Below are 15,320 nucleotides of genomic sequence, written 5' to 3'. Positions count from 1 at the left end.
GGGAGCAGTTACTTTGTGTAAACTTTGTGGGACACTCACAGCATTCTTACAAGTGATGAACTGATGCCACTTGAAGAGTCCATGCTAAAGTCCATGACTCTGCCCACACCAACTGGGGCCTTCTTCTCTTTTTAATTAAAGTAGTAGTTTCTATTACTTTAGGAAGTCTCACTAGATAGACATCTGGTGCTGTCCTATGCCAGGAAAAGAGATCATAAAGGAATGTCATATAATCCCTGCTATCAAAACAAAGTAAGAAAAATTTGAAATAAAAAACAGTAGTTTTCATTTAAGAGTGTAATAACTAATCATCTTTCATTAAAGAAAAACCATAAAGCAAATAGTTTGACCTAAGGGTACTTTGTTGCTTGAGATGCTATACTGTAAAACCTTTTTCTAATTAAGTTTTTTATTTAAGATAGCTGTAGATTCCCATGTAGTTGAAATATAATACAGAAAGATCTCTCATACCATTCATCCGGTTTCCCTCAGCAGTAACATCTTGTAAAACTATAATAACTATCACAATCAGATATTGATACTGATAAGATTGAGATACAAACACTTCCATCAGCACACAAATCTTTCCTGTTGCAGTTTTATAGCCATACTCCATTCCCTCCTTCTGCCCTCCCCCCTTCTCGAACCCCTGCAATCACTAATCTGTCCTAGTTTTATAATTTTGTCATTACAATAATGTTAAGTAAATGACATGCATTTCCTTCCATGCATTTGGCTTACAATATGTAAGATTTTCAGGATAATTTCCTAGAGATGCATTCTGGTGTAAAACCTTTTCATTTATATGGATCATGACACATAATTCCAACCTAGTAAAGTAAACAAAGACCTTGGATTCACTGATGACTCACACTTAAAGCAATGGGCACAGGAAATTAAATTTCACTCTGTTCTGTTATATATGTATTTTCCTACCACTGTAAAGACATAGACATTCTTGCTGCCAAATTATTTTACCACCAAGACTGTTTTACACATTATAAACCTTTATGCTCGTGTGGTCAATAAGTTTTGTGAAACTTGTCTCAAAAAAAAAAAAAAAAAAGCGTGGCTAGTAAAGTGAGTTCAAAAAAATCATCCAAATGTACAGTGAACTTTCTGAGCTTTTCCACGTAGAACTAAGTCTTGGCTCTCTCATACTACCAAGAAAACAAACAAGAAAAAAAAATCTTACTGGAATTGCTACTGGAAAAGCAACCTTCACATTGAGCTTTAACTACTGCAGAGGAGAAACACGTGTGTTTGTCAGCTCCAAAATCTTAAAAAGCACAAATGATTAGTTCCTTAAATTTTTCCTTTCATGCATTTAGGATATTGTTCATAACCACATCTCATGCCTGCCAAACTTGGCAATACAATCCCATCACTGGATTTTGCTTTGAAAAGGAAAAGCAAAATCCAGACCAGATAACTGACTAACTTTCTTCTCCTTGCCATTTTTACAAACAGAACCAAGCAGGAATATCTCACAATAACAAACCTATAACACAAAAGATCAAGCTACAAATAATGAAAGGGTTTGCAACCTGTTACATGTCTATAAAACATAGGCCTAAAATCCATCCACAGTACTCTGTGTTGCTGATATAATTTGTTAAGCAAATCAAAACTCATTAGTCACCAGTCAGAAGATTTCTAGATGAAACACATACCCTGCTAAGTTTCTAACTTAAATATAGGTAAAGAGATAGAGGGCAAGGGAAAGGGGTAGAGGGAAAGATAGAAAGAGAAAAGGGGGGGGTGGAAGACAGGCAGTTCCACGAAGTTCCTTCAAATGTTTGTATCTCTTAGTAAACTGAGAAAAGCAACAATGTTATTTAAACATTTAAGCAATTACTTGCCCAGTAAAAAAAATAAACAGATGAATTTCAACTTTCTTAATTAACCTTACTACATATACACATACGTGTACACACACGCACACATCCCTTTAGGACTGACTCCCTTCTCGCAGCCTTGCATTACCACTCCTTTTCCTGCTTGGAGACGGGTTCTAGGGCTCATACCAATGGTTCCATTTGGACGCTGGAGGTTAACCAACTCAGTCCACACTCATTACTCCCCGGTATTAGCTCACAGACTTGTCACCAGAGGACAGCCACCCATGTCTCATTCATATTTGTATGCCCACAGTGCTAGGGTCTACAAAATGTGTTGCACAAAGTGGGCACTAAAAAGGAAATGCTGAATGTTAAGAAAACAATAGACATGTACATATTTAGAGAGAGATACAAAATTCCGTAATGCAAAAGACCAGTTTTCTAATTCCTAGACATCCCAAAGAGGGTGGAGGTTAGTTTAGTGCCACTATGTGTCCAAAAGCTGTACCTGTGGCCTTTAAATAGCCGACCTACAGCTCCATTTTCTCATCAGAACAACGGGGATAATAAGGGCACCTAACTCGCACGGTTTTTAAAGGACTGAAGAACTTGGTACGCCTGGCACACTGCACACTACGTAAGGCTGAGCTGCTGCTATTCCTGAAAAAGACGATTACAATAAAAGTAAGGCCACTCCGTCCCACAGAAGGGGCCAAAAGCTTAAAAGAAATTTTAAAATCAGGGGTTGGCAAACTTTTTTCTATAAAGGGCCAGCTACCACTGTAAACACTGTGGCTTGTCAGGCCAAGAGGCAATATCCGAAACAGGCTGGATTTGGACCCAGGGCCACAGTTTGCCGACCCCAGGATAAGATTATAATGATGATAACCCAAGTCGGTGCTTTTTAAAGGTAACATAAGGGAAACGGTTGTGAGTTGATTGAAGCTGCGTGAAAAACGTGCTCCCCCCCGAACTTGGAAAACCCAGACATGGCTGCGTGGTGGGGATCGGGCTCGGACAGGGGAAGGCCTCGGAAGCAAGCACGCGCGTCCGCCGCTCGGCGCTCGGGCCGCCCAGCCGCCCCACACTTACTCCCAGCAGCGGCCCGCGGCCGATCACCGTCTCTCCGGGCGCCAGGGCCACCCGGGGGCCGCCGTCCCGCGGCTGCAGCTCAAATCCCCGCGACATGGCGGCTAGGTTTAGGGCCCTGCGCGAGGAGACCGGCCCCGCAGCCGTTTCCGCCTTCCAGGGACCCGCACTGAACCTACACAGGGCCCCTGGAAAAACACGGGGGGAGGGGAGCTGAGGCTCGGCCGGGGTGTGTCAAATTCTCCCGCAGCTGAGGCTCGAGCGACTCCGGCCGAGTCCCGCCCCTCCCCCCGAACCGCCGACGCAATCGGGGATTCCCGTCCCTCTCGGACTCCCAGCAACTCTTTAAACACCCCGGGTCCTCCCGCCCCGGGCCTGCCCACCCCTCCCCACCTCTTCTCCCCGCCCACGCGGCTTGGAGGACGCCGGTCCTTGTAGTCCGCAGCGCCTTCCTTCTCCTCCCTTGCCCAGCAGAAGAAATGCCCTAGTAAAACTACCAATCCCAAAAGGCAATGCGCGCCCTCTCTACGCCTGCGCGAAATCTGAGCAAGGCGGGGCTAGAGTGGGCGGGGCCAGGGGGATTTTGGACAGGGATTTAGAGGCCCCCGGATTTATAATCGCGGGAGGAGAAGCCGGCAGGTTGCAGCGGGTAAGAGTGTCCTCCGTTCCCTACCTGCCGGCGTCCGGCGGGCAGTCTCCGGGGCACTGCCTCCGCTCGGCGCCGCAGAGCTGAAGCGACGGCAGGTGCTCAGAGTTGTTATTGTTATTCATTTGTCAGCGCCCCGAGTTCTTTGAACTCCGGCAGCTGCACCCTGCGCGGGGCAATCGAGAAGCGTGGCTCGGCTGAGACTCGGGGTCTGGACAGGGTGGGGGTCGCCCGGGGGCGCCCGCAGCCAGGGCTACCCCGCCTCCGGATCCCTCGCCCTCCGTGTGACACCCGAAAGGGGCGATCCCCTCCTCCCCCGCTGGAGAGGTCTTGCGGCCAAGTTTGGTTCGTAAAGAAGACGCTGAAAGGGGACAGTTTTTCAGGCCCCGGGCAAAACTGGGCTTAGAAGAAAGATGCCTAGTGGGGTCTTAGGAACCTCACCACGGCTCCCCCGACTGTCAAATTCAAAAGCCTTCTGCCTCTCGGGGGTCATAACGGGAAGGCGCATTTTCTTCCCCAGCGAGCCCCTGCAGGGGGTTACAGACAGACAGCGGCCTTCTCCTAACACGAGGTTCTTTTCAAGAATTCTGTGGCTTGGCTTTGGTTTGAAGTGATGCTGGGGGGGAGGGGAGCGTGTCAAAAACGTGCGCATGACTCATAACTTGTTTTCACCACTTGGCGCTACTTCCCCAAACCCGCAAGAGGGAGTCCTCTGCTGAACCCAGGCCTTAAAATTCTGACCACCGTAGATAATTTGTGTCCTAACCAACGGAATGGGAACAACCATGGTCTTGGTAGGCCCAGAAACAGACGGGCGAGTAGCTGACCCAAGGAGGGGAATTGTCATGAGCTCAGTTAAAAGTATTTAGCCTTATCTCAAACCCCTCCTCCAACACTATCCCTCTTTATTATAAAAAGAAGTGCCAAATGGAATAAACTGATTTTGAGTAAGTATAAGCTGTCTTTATATGCAAAAATAGCTCCATGCTTTCAACTGATTTTGGAAGCCTGCGCCATGCACCTTAAGTAAATTAACTGAAACTGGACTCTTTTTTTTTTTTTCCAGTTAAGGAAAAAAGATAACTTTATCTGTGGATTAGTTTAATTTATAATTACAGTTTAAGTATAAATTAATTATAGTTATGTATTCTATTTATTATAGTTTATAATTAATAAATAATAATATATATTATAAATATATTATAAATAAATATAATATATATTATATCTAATTATAGTTTAATTATAAATTAGTTTAATTTATAATTAGTTTAAATTATAATTAGTATAATTTATAATTTATACAAAACACTTTCAATATAGTAATTAGTGATAGAAGTAAAGGTACAAGATTTGTTTTTTGTTTTTATTTATTTATTTTTAATATTTTATTGAATTTATTGGGGTGACATTGGTCAATAAAGTTATATAGGCTTCAGGGGTGCAATTCTATAATACATCATCTGTATATGTATTGTGGTTTTACCACCCCAATCTTTAGTTACATGCTATACCAGCTGAATAATAAACATTGTTTATAATGGTGAGTCACTGTTGCTTGATAGCCTCAGTGACTATTACCCTGGTTCATAATTAACTGTGCAAGTGGGATAGCTTCAAGAGGCCATTTTTAAAACACTAATCTTATCACTGAGTTGAATATTTGAGACTTTGTGTCATTCTAACCCTGATCTCAACCTCTTGTCCATTTCAGACAGTATTTGTGTCAAATGTGAACACCTACCCATTAGGTGCAAGTAGATAAACAATTCTTATATAAACTACTAAATGTCCATCAGGTTTATGATTAAGTCGAAAATTGTAGATGAAGAAATTAATGACGAGGCATCAGTTCTCACAGACAATGAGCATTCCGGAGCTTAACAGAATTGAATCCTACACATTTTTAAAGGTGTTTTCAATAAATACTTGGAATATGTTCTCACATTAGGCATTTCTACTAAATTCAATAAAGTGTAGTCTGTGAAGAATCACTTCTCTTTTTTAGATAATGTGTTTTGGGAGCAAGCAGAAACTCAAATGTCTAGTGACAAACGCATGTCCTAACAATATTAAAAAGAAGTAACATGTGTTGAGTGTCTCCAGTGTGCAGTTCAGATGTGAAGCTAGAGGACTCATGCATTGTCCCTGTTAATTCAGGCAAGAACATGCACGAGAGGAGCATTACTGGCCCCATTTTACAGACTGAAAAGCTCAAGTCAAGAAAGTTCAAGTTTTTAAAATCATTCCCAGAAACTTACCTGGCTTGGACTAGAATCCACAGTCTGATCTGAAGAGACTAAGTTTAAACTCTGCCTTGTAGGTTACCTGGGAAGGGAATTAACTAAAGCATCAAGCTATGCAGAATAAGTCCAAGAAGAGCCATCATTCAAGAGTTTCCGACGTAGAACTGAACTCTGTGGCTGCCGAGAAAGACAATGAGTGAAAATAACTTCTGCGAATGGCTGCCTTCGGAGCTTACTGAACAGATCTTCAGTCACCTGGATGTTCAGAGTTTGTGCAGGGCTTCAATGACATGCAAGAGCTGGAACGACAAAATAATACACAATGACACCTTATGGAAACCTCATTGCTTGGCCTTAAGAGCTGTGTGCAAAAGAGAAATAGATCATGATCAAAATAGTGGTTATTCCTGGAGGGTAAGTGTAATTTTTGCGGCCTGCACTGTTCTTAACAATATGGTGGTCGGTTTGCACCAAACTCTACTTGCTGCTTGGATGAGGTAGGATTTCATAGACCGAATGACATACAGACTGTGTTGGCTTTGGAACTTAAAGTTGGATTGTTATTCTTTTCCTGCAGACCACACTATCTCCCATCCATCCTTCAACATTTTTTAGATCTTAAATGTGGGCATTTTCCTGTTAACCAGAAAGAAAGCAGCTACTTCTTTTCACTTCACATTATCCAAAACCCCCAGCAAACTCTGTGGCTCACACTGTCTGTATACACATATGCATGAATATCTACACACACGCACGTTTAGTAGTATATGTGTATATCAACGCAAATACTTCATCTTCAGCCCTGTCAATCCGCTTCTCTGGCTTCAAACAAACTCAGCTCACCAGGCAGCAACCCACTACCTTCTGTGATGATGCTGGTTTACCTCTTTTAGGACACACTACTGAGGAATTACCGGAAGAGCCAAGTGAAACTTGGATGGCTAAGCGGCAGATACAGCAACATACGTTCTCCTACTGACCTCCCAGAAACAATCCTGTGCCAGATGGATGCAGAAACATGGGGGGAAATTCTAGAAGCAGAACTGAAAAGACCAATTGACAAACAGATCTCATAACTGTGAGAGTGTAAAACTAAAATGACTCTTAGTTTGTAAAAGGTATTTATCTCTTCATTTTTTTTGTTTACCTTTTTAAATATTTAACATTTAAAAGTAAAAAATATTGTAAAAGTAAGGCTTTGTTTTTACTTGGCACTTTAGTAAAAAATATTCTTCTGGTTTTACTGTAATATGGAAAAATCATGAAATGTTTTTTATATAAGAAATAATGTACCAGTAGAGTGATTCCAAAATGCATTGTTTCATGTATTTGTGTTAGTGTATTGTGTTACTACCTCTTTAATGAAAAGAGAATTTGGTATTTTCTGCTTAATGATAATTCAGAAATTCAGAAAACCGTTTGAAGAAACTGTCCTAGAGATCATTAAATAGTAGGCATAACTAGGCTCCTGGGAAGATTACCTAAATGGAACTAATAGCAATATGTTTAAGTGTATAATAAATTTCTATTTCAATAACTTTAAAATTTCCATTTTAGTGAAATCAGATTGAATTGTCAAACATTGAAACCATTTTAAAATGTGCTAACTTTGTGGTTTAGTTTCCAATTCACCTGACCATAGAGCTAAAACTTGTGAGATTAAGGTTCCCATTACTTGCCTACAGCCCTGGAATTGCTCTCAGGGACTCAAAAACTATTGTAAGTTTTCAGAACACTGAGCTACCATCCGAATAGCCATACTGCTTTTCCTGGCAGCCTTGTAGCACCACCTAGTGTTCTACTCATTGAAAACCAAGACAGAGGACAGCTTTCTTTTTCTCTCCATGTTTAAAAGAAAGAAAAATACTGTTTCAGAGAACCCTAAATACCTGACCTTGTTAAAGTTTATAGCTTTCCAGGAACCTTTAACTTAATTTTTCTTCTCTTTTTCTTAAAAGTAGATGATATAGTATTCACTGTGCCAGATTGTTCATTCTGAATCTGTGGCCAGTACCATAGTAGGTGTCTACAAAACATTTTGGTTAGTATGGGGTATTCTTCTTAAACTGTGCTCTATAGCACGAAAAATAAGAATCCAGGAAACCAGTATTTAACATATAGGCAACTATCAGAAAAATGCCCCATTCTCTACAAATTCCCTTTGTTGGATCAAGCAGATGATGATTGACTGTCCATTATCTTCTTAGAGCTGGAAGGGGCCTTAAAGATCAGGCAGTCCAATCTCTAAGACTGTTTGACAACCCCTCGTTAGGAATGTTCTTCCTATCACCCATCATTAATTCTTTTCTTGGTAATCTCTTTTGTAAATTTATCATCTTGACCTGGAAACCATCCCTAACTTCTACCATTCTGGAGTAAGTGGTCCTCTTAAGGTTCCCTGTAATTCTCTATACATACCATTGTCAAAGCGGTCATACTATGTTAAATTGTCTGTTTTATTTGTCTTTCTCCCCCTTTAGACGTGCACTTCTTTTTTTTTTCTTTTTTTTTAAATATATCTTTATTGATTTCAGAGAGAGGAAGGGAGAGGAGGAGAGAGAGATAGAAACATCAATGATGAGAGAGTCATTGATCAGCTGCCTAGCCTGCAACCCGGGCATGTGCCCTGACCGGGAATTGAACCCCGATCTCCTGGATCCTAGGTCGATGCTCAACCGCTGAGCCACGCCCGGCCGGGCTAGATGTGCACTTCTTAATGGCAGGGACCATTTATTTTGTGTTCCCAAAGCCTGGAACACAAATGTTTTGTGTTCCATAAACATTTATTAAATTATTTCTGTATTATTTATTTTAATCCTATTCAGTATATATATAAAAAATAATTTACTATATTGTTAGTAGACAAGTATTAAAATGCAATGTAAAACTCATAAGATATATGGTATGCTTGATATTAATGCTAATATATGAATAATTGTTCTGGCCTCTCAAAAGCTGTAAGAGAAAAATTGGAAAGTAGAAATATTTTGTGTGTTTTTTAATAAACACTTGAAAATACACTTAACCCAAATGTTTCACTTACTACTTTTAATTATTGGGTCACCCCAATCAATTTTAAGTATTATTTTTGTGAGTTATATGAATAATTTTTAGTTTGGTTTTTGTAGTATTATTGCATTTAAGTAATTATTTGTATAATAAGTTATGAGGTATGCTCATAGTCTACACTGAAAGGAACATTTTGGAACTCAAAGACCAATTTTATGGTATGGGCTTAGAATGAACTGTACATTTATCAGACTGAGCCATTAGCATCTGGAAACATGAATGGGTGGAGTAATGTGGAAGGAGTCCTCTTAGTCATAGATAAAATAACATGCTAAGTATACACAGTTTGTAAAAGAGGCAAGATTATTGGAATTTCCAGGGGTTTTTTATATTTAATCAGTTCAAGATCTATTTTTAAAAATAAATTTAGAAACCTGTTTTGTAAGTTGCTTCTAGTTTATAACCCAATCTTAGACCAGGAGACAATCAATAAAATCTATATGAATATAAACTTTAGACCTTAGGATTGTGACACATATACAAGGCTAATTTGAAAAATATAACCCTAAACACTTTATCTTTTCTTTTTCTTTTTTTAAATATGTCTTTATTTCAGAGAGAGGAAGGGAGAGGGAGCAAGAGAGAGATAGAAACATCAATGATGAGTCATTGGTCGGCTGCCTCCTGCACGCCCCCTACTGGGGATCGAGCCCGCAACCCGGGCGTGTGCCCTGACCGGGAATCAGACATCCGTCTTCTGGATCCTAGGTCGATGCTCAACCGCTGAGCCACCCCCGGCTGGGAAACACTTTATCTTTTTTTTTTTTTGGCTTTATATAATCTCTCCAAAACTTCAAATGCCTAATGATATTAACAAAAATAAGATGAGTAGTAACAACAGGATATGGATTGGGGAGAATAATACATAAGATGGAAGATCATGCCTTTTTATTTGTAGTACAGTTGGAAGACCAAAAACATCAAATGGATGAAAGTAGGTCAACAATAAACAAAGTTGATTTATTATGATAGTTAACATTTTACCTGACAACCCCAACCCCGAAAGACCGAATAATGTGCCGAGCCTGAGTTAATGTACAAATGACTGGAGTACTTTTAATAGTCAAGATTAAGTCTTACAGCAGTAGCTTCTTAGATTGACATAATATATGTATGTTTTCTCAGATCCAGAATACTAACAATATTTTACAACCTTGAAAAACTTGAGGAACAGGCTGGCTTTCTTCCCTAAAATTGTCTTATCATAATATCTTCCATTGATTAAGTACCTTTTTTAACTCATCAAACAGTCTTGAAAAGTATTTTTTGAACATTAATATTTTAAAGATGCAAAAATTGAGGCTTACAGAAGCAAAGTAAACTGAGTAAGGTGAAACAGCTTGGAAGAGAGTGCTTGGGAGCTGTTTCTGCTACACCGTCCTTGAGACCTGGTCAGTGCTAGCAGCTTCCAGCAGAGGGAGGAATATTTCTGTTGAAACCAGACCAAGAGCTTGGGTGTGAGCAAGTTCCTCATTCCAGCTGGGTTTGCTAATCTCAGAAATCAGAAGTCAGAATGTTAACCCTTTTGTTGCAAATGACAGAACTGAAACTAATCGGTTTCACCTCCAGGTGGGAGAGTTGGGCAGAGTGAAGTATGGCTTTATGAACATAGGGAGCATAGAACCCCAAAATGGCAGAGAGCTTCTACAGCTGGAAATTTAAGATGACAGTGGATATAATTCTCCAATGAATAAAATTTCTATCACTCTCTGCCCTTCAGTCCTGACCTGACCACACAATAGGTTTCTACTTTAATCTCCATGGCACAATTAAGAACATGTGAATTTAATTTTGTACTTTTTGCCCCCCAAAAAAGAATGTCCAATTGTTCTGCGCAGATGTTTTCCTAGAGGGCTATAGATTTGTTCTTTAAATCTTCATCCCAGTGTCTCCACTGACTCTGTAGTTCTATGACGTTGGGCTGTAAGTGTGAATATATTCTACTGAAGCAACGGATGTGAGCTCTGGGTTTGTTGGTTCCAAGAGTTTAGAATTAGACATTTATGGTTTAACAGTCTTGAGGTTAAAGAAATTTCTCACCCTTTTATTAAAATTGTAAGTTCTCGCCTATGTCAGGTTTGTATTTCTGGTTCCGGTTTGCAATGCAGAATGAAGCCTTAAATCCTTTAAGTAAGAGAGGTATTTATTTTTATTCATAATAAAATCAGCTGATCACAAATATAGGTACTTCCAAATATGGACACAATCATTGCACCATGGTTTTTGTATGTAAACTAACCACTCTTAAGATATTTGTGAAATTCTGCTCTTCTGAAATCACTTTCTCTTTTTATAATATTGTTTAACTGCAGTTTAGTAACTTCCCTTTGTAGCAATTTCCCATACTATCAATATTCAGAGAGTAAAAAAGAAGTCTTAACTCATTTATATAAAGTTTGAAATCAGGGAACTTTTTGAAATTTAGTCCTTAGCTTCAAAATTACACTTCATACCATGATTTCCATTTTTGAAAACTGACCTCAGTGTAGCAAAGTGGGTCCGATTGTGTTTGAAGTTGAATTCCCTCGAGACACAATTTCACTAGGAAGGAGCAGGTTACATAATATGTTTATGTCACCTGTGAATGCCCACGCAGGGTTATATTCAGTGTTGAAATGTCAACCAAATCACCAAGTCTTTGAACCAATCTTGTTGGTTATCTAAGGCGGAGGGGGTTTTGTTTGTTTTTTTAATGACATAGAACAAGTTGGTTGTTTTGTTTTTACATTTCAAGCAATCTCTTAAACATTTTGCAAATATACATCATTGAGTCGCTGCTACCACATTGTGCAGCCAATATTAAGCAAAGCATAGAAAGAACTGTCCGGGTATTAAGCAATGGGACTATATTTAGTTCATCATCATAAATCAATACCGTTTTCCATATTTTATTTTCAGAACAGAGTGTTCTTGGTGACTCTGTAATGAACACTTGTATGTATTATATCCTTGCAAAATATTTTATCTTTGAATTTAAGTTTTGTAACAAGTCCAGCATTAACATCGCAGGAGCATAATCAGTTGACCATTTTATATTAAAACTTAAAGACTTTTCAAAACACAGGATTATAAGTAGATAAGGGAGTCGTTCCAGGTTTGAGACCTGAGACACTCCAGCATTCAGAGATGAAGAGGAGCGAGCCAAAGAGGCTGAGAAATGATGTAGAGGGGAATCTAGAAAGTAAGTGAGATGCTTTAAGGAGGGAGGAGGGATCGGTCACATCAGGTACCATTGATAGATCAAATAATAAGACTACTGGGACCTTTGGTTTTAACAATTATGTGTCTAATAAATTGACAGGCACAATTTATTGCATTTCTAAATCTAATTGGAAGTATAGTTACTCAGGAGTTAAGAGAATACCTGAGAACTTTTAGGACACATTGCATGGAAATTTTTACTTATTTGTGGCATTTCCCTAATTGATTCTACATGACCTGGATTCCACCGCTGCTTTGGTCTTCCCTTCAGGCCCTTCTTCTCCCCCACCTCCCACTCATACTTTGCTTTTACCACACTGACATTCTTGATGTTCCTCAAGCACATCCTGCCTCAGCCCTTTGCACCTGTTTTCTCTGTCTGGATGCTTTTCCCCCAGATATCAACGTGGCTCCTTTAGGTGTCTGCTCAATGTCATCTTTTTGGAGAGGACTTCCCTGATCACCTTCACTGAAAGAGCATCATCAGCCTTGACTCTTTATTCCTGTTATCTGACTTTTCATGTAAGAATTATCACCACATTATAATTTATCTACTTAACAAGAATATAAACTCAACAAGATCAGCAGCTAAAACAGTGCCTGGCACATAGTGATTAATCAATACATATTTTGAATAACTTAAATAAATAAATAGAATGAAAAACAACTGGCAGGATATTTTCATGGAAATTAGATACATCATAATTATCAATCTCCCAAGAAGGGTGAAAACCCCATCTTTGATTAAAAGGCATAGTTTTAGAATCCACAGGCAAATGTCTTGTAAACAGCCCCCCATCCCCCACCACACACACACACACACACACACACACACTTCTTTTTAATAAAACGTAATAGCATTCTTTCAAAGCTCTAGTGTAGATTCTGTCTTATTTCTAAATACCCTCCAGTGACAACTGTTTTTGAAATTTCTAGCTTCATTTGAATAAATTAAAAAATACATACTATATAAGCTTTAGTTTGCACACTAATTAATAGAAGACTCACAAAATAACAATGCCTATGCATTACTTTAAATTTTCTTCCATTTTTTAAGCCAGTCAGAAAAAGACAAGTACCACATGATCTCACTCACATGTGGAATGTAATGAACAAAATAAACCGATGAACAAAATAGATCCAAAGACATAGAAGCATGGAGCAGACTGAGGGATCTCAGCGGGAAGGAGTGGGGGCGAGAGATTAACCAAAGAATGTGCATGCATACATGCATAACCCAAGGACACAGGCAATAGTGCAGGGAAGGTCTAGGGTGGGGTGGGTGTGTGGTGGAGGGGTCAATGGGGGGGAAAAGAGAGGGACATCTGTAATACTTTCAACAATAATGATAAATTTAAAAAATTTTTCTTCCATTTTAAATAATAATTTGTCTAAGTTAACTATTTAAATTTTTATTGAATTTATTGGAGTGACATTGGTTAATAAAATTACATAGGTTTCAGGTGTACAATTCTATAAGACATCATCTGCATATTGTACTGTGCGTTCAACACTCAAAGTCAAGTTTCCTTCCATCACCATTTATCTCCCCTCCCCCTTTTCCCTCAGGTAATCACCATACTCTTGTCTGTGTTTATGAGGGTTTTTTTTTTTTCCCTGTTTGCTTAATCCCTTCACCTTTTTCACCCAGCCTCCCAGCCACCCTCTCCTCTGAGAGCTGTCAGTCTGTTCTCTGTATCTATGACTCTGTTTCTATTTTGTTTGTTAATTTATTTTGTTCATTAGATTCTACGTGTAAGTGAAGTCATATGGTCCTATATTTGTCTTTCTTTAACAGACTTATTTCACTTAGCATAATACCCTTCAGGTCCATTCATACTGTCACAAAAGGTAAGATTTCTTTCTTTTTTACAGCCTAGTAGTATTCCGTTGCGTAAGTGTACCACAACATTTTTATCCATTCATACACTTGGCTGCTTCCAAATATTGGTTATTATAAATAATGCTGTAATGAACATACGGGTTCATATATTCTTTCAAATCAGTGTTTCGGGTTTCTTCAGATAGATTCCCAGAAATCAAATTGCTGGGTCATATGGCAGTTCCCATTTTTAATTTTTTGAGGAAGTTTCATACTATTTTCCACAGTGGCTGCGCCAATCTGCATTCCCACCAACACTGTCTAAGTTACCTCTTTAATAAACGATATTTACCACATGTTGAGGCTTCCCTTTTGAACTAACCCCTTCACTGATTTTAGAAATTCCAGCTTTCAAAAACCTTCAAGCTTTGAAAGAGAAAGTCTACAAAGCAGTCAGCCAGTTAGCCTTTGCAGCTACCAGCCGGGTGTCCAGCTGGAGCAGCAGAGACAGGCGCCTTTCCGTGCGTGCGCCGCATGCACACACTCCACGGGCCTTGCAACGGCCCCCTGGCACCTTTGCTTCGGTGTGACACTGAAGCACATGGAGCAAGTCAAATCGGGGAGCGGTTACAGCTTTGCTGACTCGTTGGACAAAGACAAGAAATGCGTAGGCAAATGCAGTTAGAGAGTGGGGATGGAGAGGCTGTGGGGGACCCGACGGTGAAGGGCTCCCCGGTCCCTGGTGCCCTGAAGAAGCGTCCATGGAGGGAGGGAACGCTGAGGACAGGTGCAGCCATGCGTAACAGTGGCCCCGGGAAGGTGTGTCAAACGGTCAGGTAGCAGGGTAGCGTTAGCAGTTTGCATGTGCCCCTTCCTTCGCCCTCCTAAGAGTAAACACCTGACCCTGTCATCTACCGGCACAGGAAGAAGAGGGTAGAATTAGAATTGCCAATAGGTTGTGACAGAGGCCATTGGGGGCTTACTTTTGTTTTATTTTCTCAGCCTGGCTGAGAGTAGTCAATCAATAAGTAGCTGTTGAAAGACTGAAATGAGTAAAACAAGGGGAAAAACTTTCCATTTTTAGGGAGGAGGGAAAAGGCCTCTCTGTACCTAATTGCAGATTAGCCCAAAACAACAAGAAGCACAGAAACAGCAATACAAATTGCATCTTCAGTGTGACTAGGAGGTGTGGAACTGAAACAGTAGGAAAGCAGAGTCGATGGGGGAATGAGAAGTGACTTAGCAGAGGAAGGTCAATGATAGAGCATGCAGGGAGAGATGCCAAAAAGAACCTAAGTGAAGTGCATTGTGGAAACCCAGAATGGCCAGGAATTGAAGGAGCAATGCCCCGAGGAAGACAAACATGGAATTCCAGGTCAAAAATAAATTTTACTCAGAGTTTTGAA

General features: G+C 39.9%; 2 protein-coding genes across 7 annotated transcripts in view; one reads left to right on the top strand and one right to left on the bottom strand.

Moving 5' to 3' along the window:
* The window catches only part of APLF (aprataxin and PNKP like factor), a 46,791-nt gene extending 43,602 nt beyond the window's left edge, over nucleotides 1-3,189 (bottom strand). For 2 of the 6 annotated variants that reach the window (XM_016224208.2, XM_016224213.2), the window contains exon 1: nucleotides 2,934-3,189. In XM_016224208.2, coding sequence (XP_016079694.2) covers nucleotides 2,934-3,029 — 96 coding nt within the window. In that variant the 5' untranslated portion in view covers nucleotides 3,030-3,189. Of the gene's footprint in view, nucleotides 1-39; nucleotides 358-2,349; nucleotides 2,485-2,933 lie in introns of those variants that run through there. The other 4 variants (XM_016224211.2, XM_016224209.2, XM_016224212.2 and 1 more) reach the window with 4 other exon arrangements.
* A 2,716-nt stretch (nucleotides 3,190-5,905) lies between these two features.
* On the top strand, nucleotides 5,906-8,847 carry FBXO48 (F-box protein 48). Its single transcript, XM_016224181.2, is given in 4 exon segments — nucleotides 5,906-6,018; nucleotides 6,020-6,236; nucleotides 6,716-6,884; nucleotides 6,887-8,847. Coding segments are annotated over 4 exon segments (495 nt in total). The 5' UTR covers nucleotides 5,906-5,935; the 3' UTR covers nucleotides 6,913-8,847.
* Nucleotides 8,848-15,320: the final 6,473 nt, after the last annotated feature.

This window comes from Miniopterus natalensis, chromosome 13 (genome assembly GCF_054644295.1).
Source record: "Miniopterus natalensis isolate mMinNat1 chromosome 13, mMinNat1.hap1, whole genome shotgun sequence".
In the NCBI taxonomy this organism is placed as follows: domain Eukaryota; kingdom Metazoa; phylum Chordata; class Mammalia; order Chiroptera; family Miniopteridae; genus Miniopterus; species Miniopterus natalensis.
The sequence above is the reverse complement of the archived record's forward strand: the minus strand, read 5'-3'. Positions and strand labels throughout refer to the sequence as shown.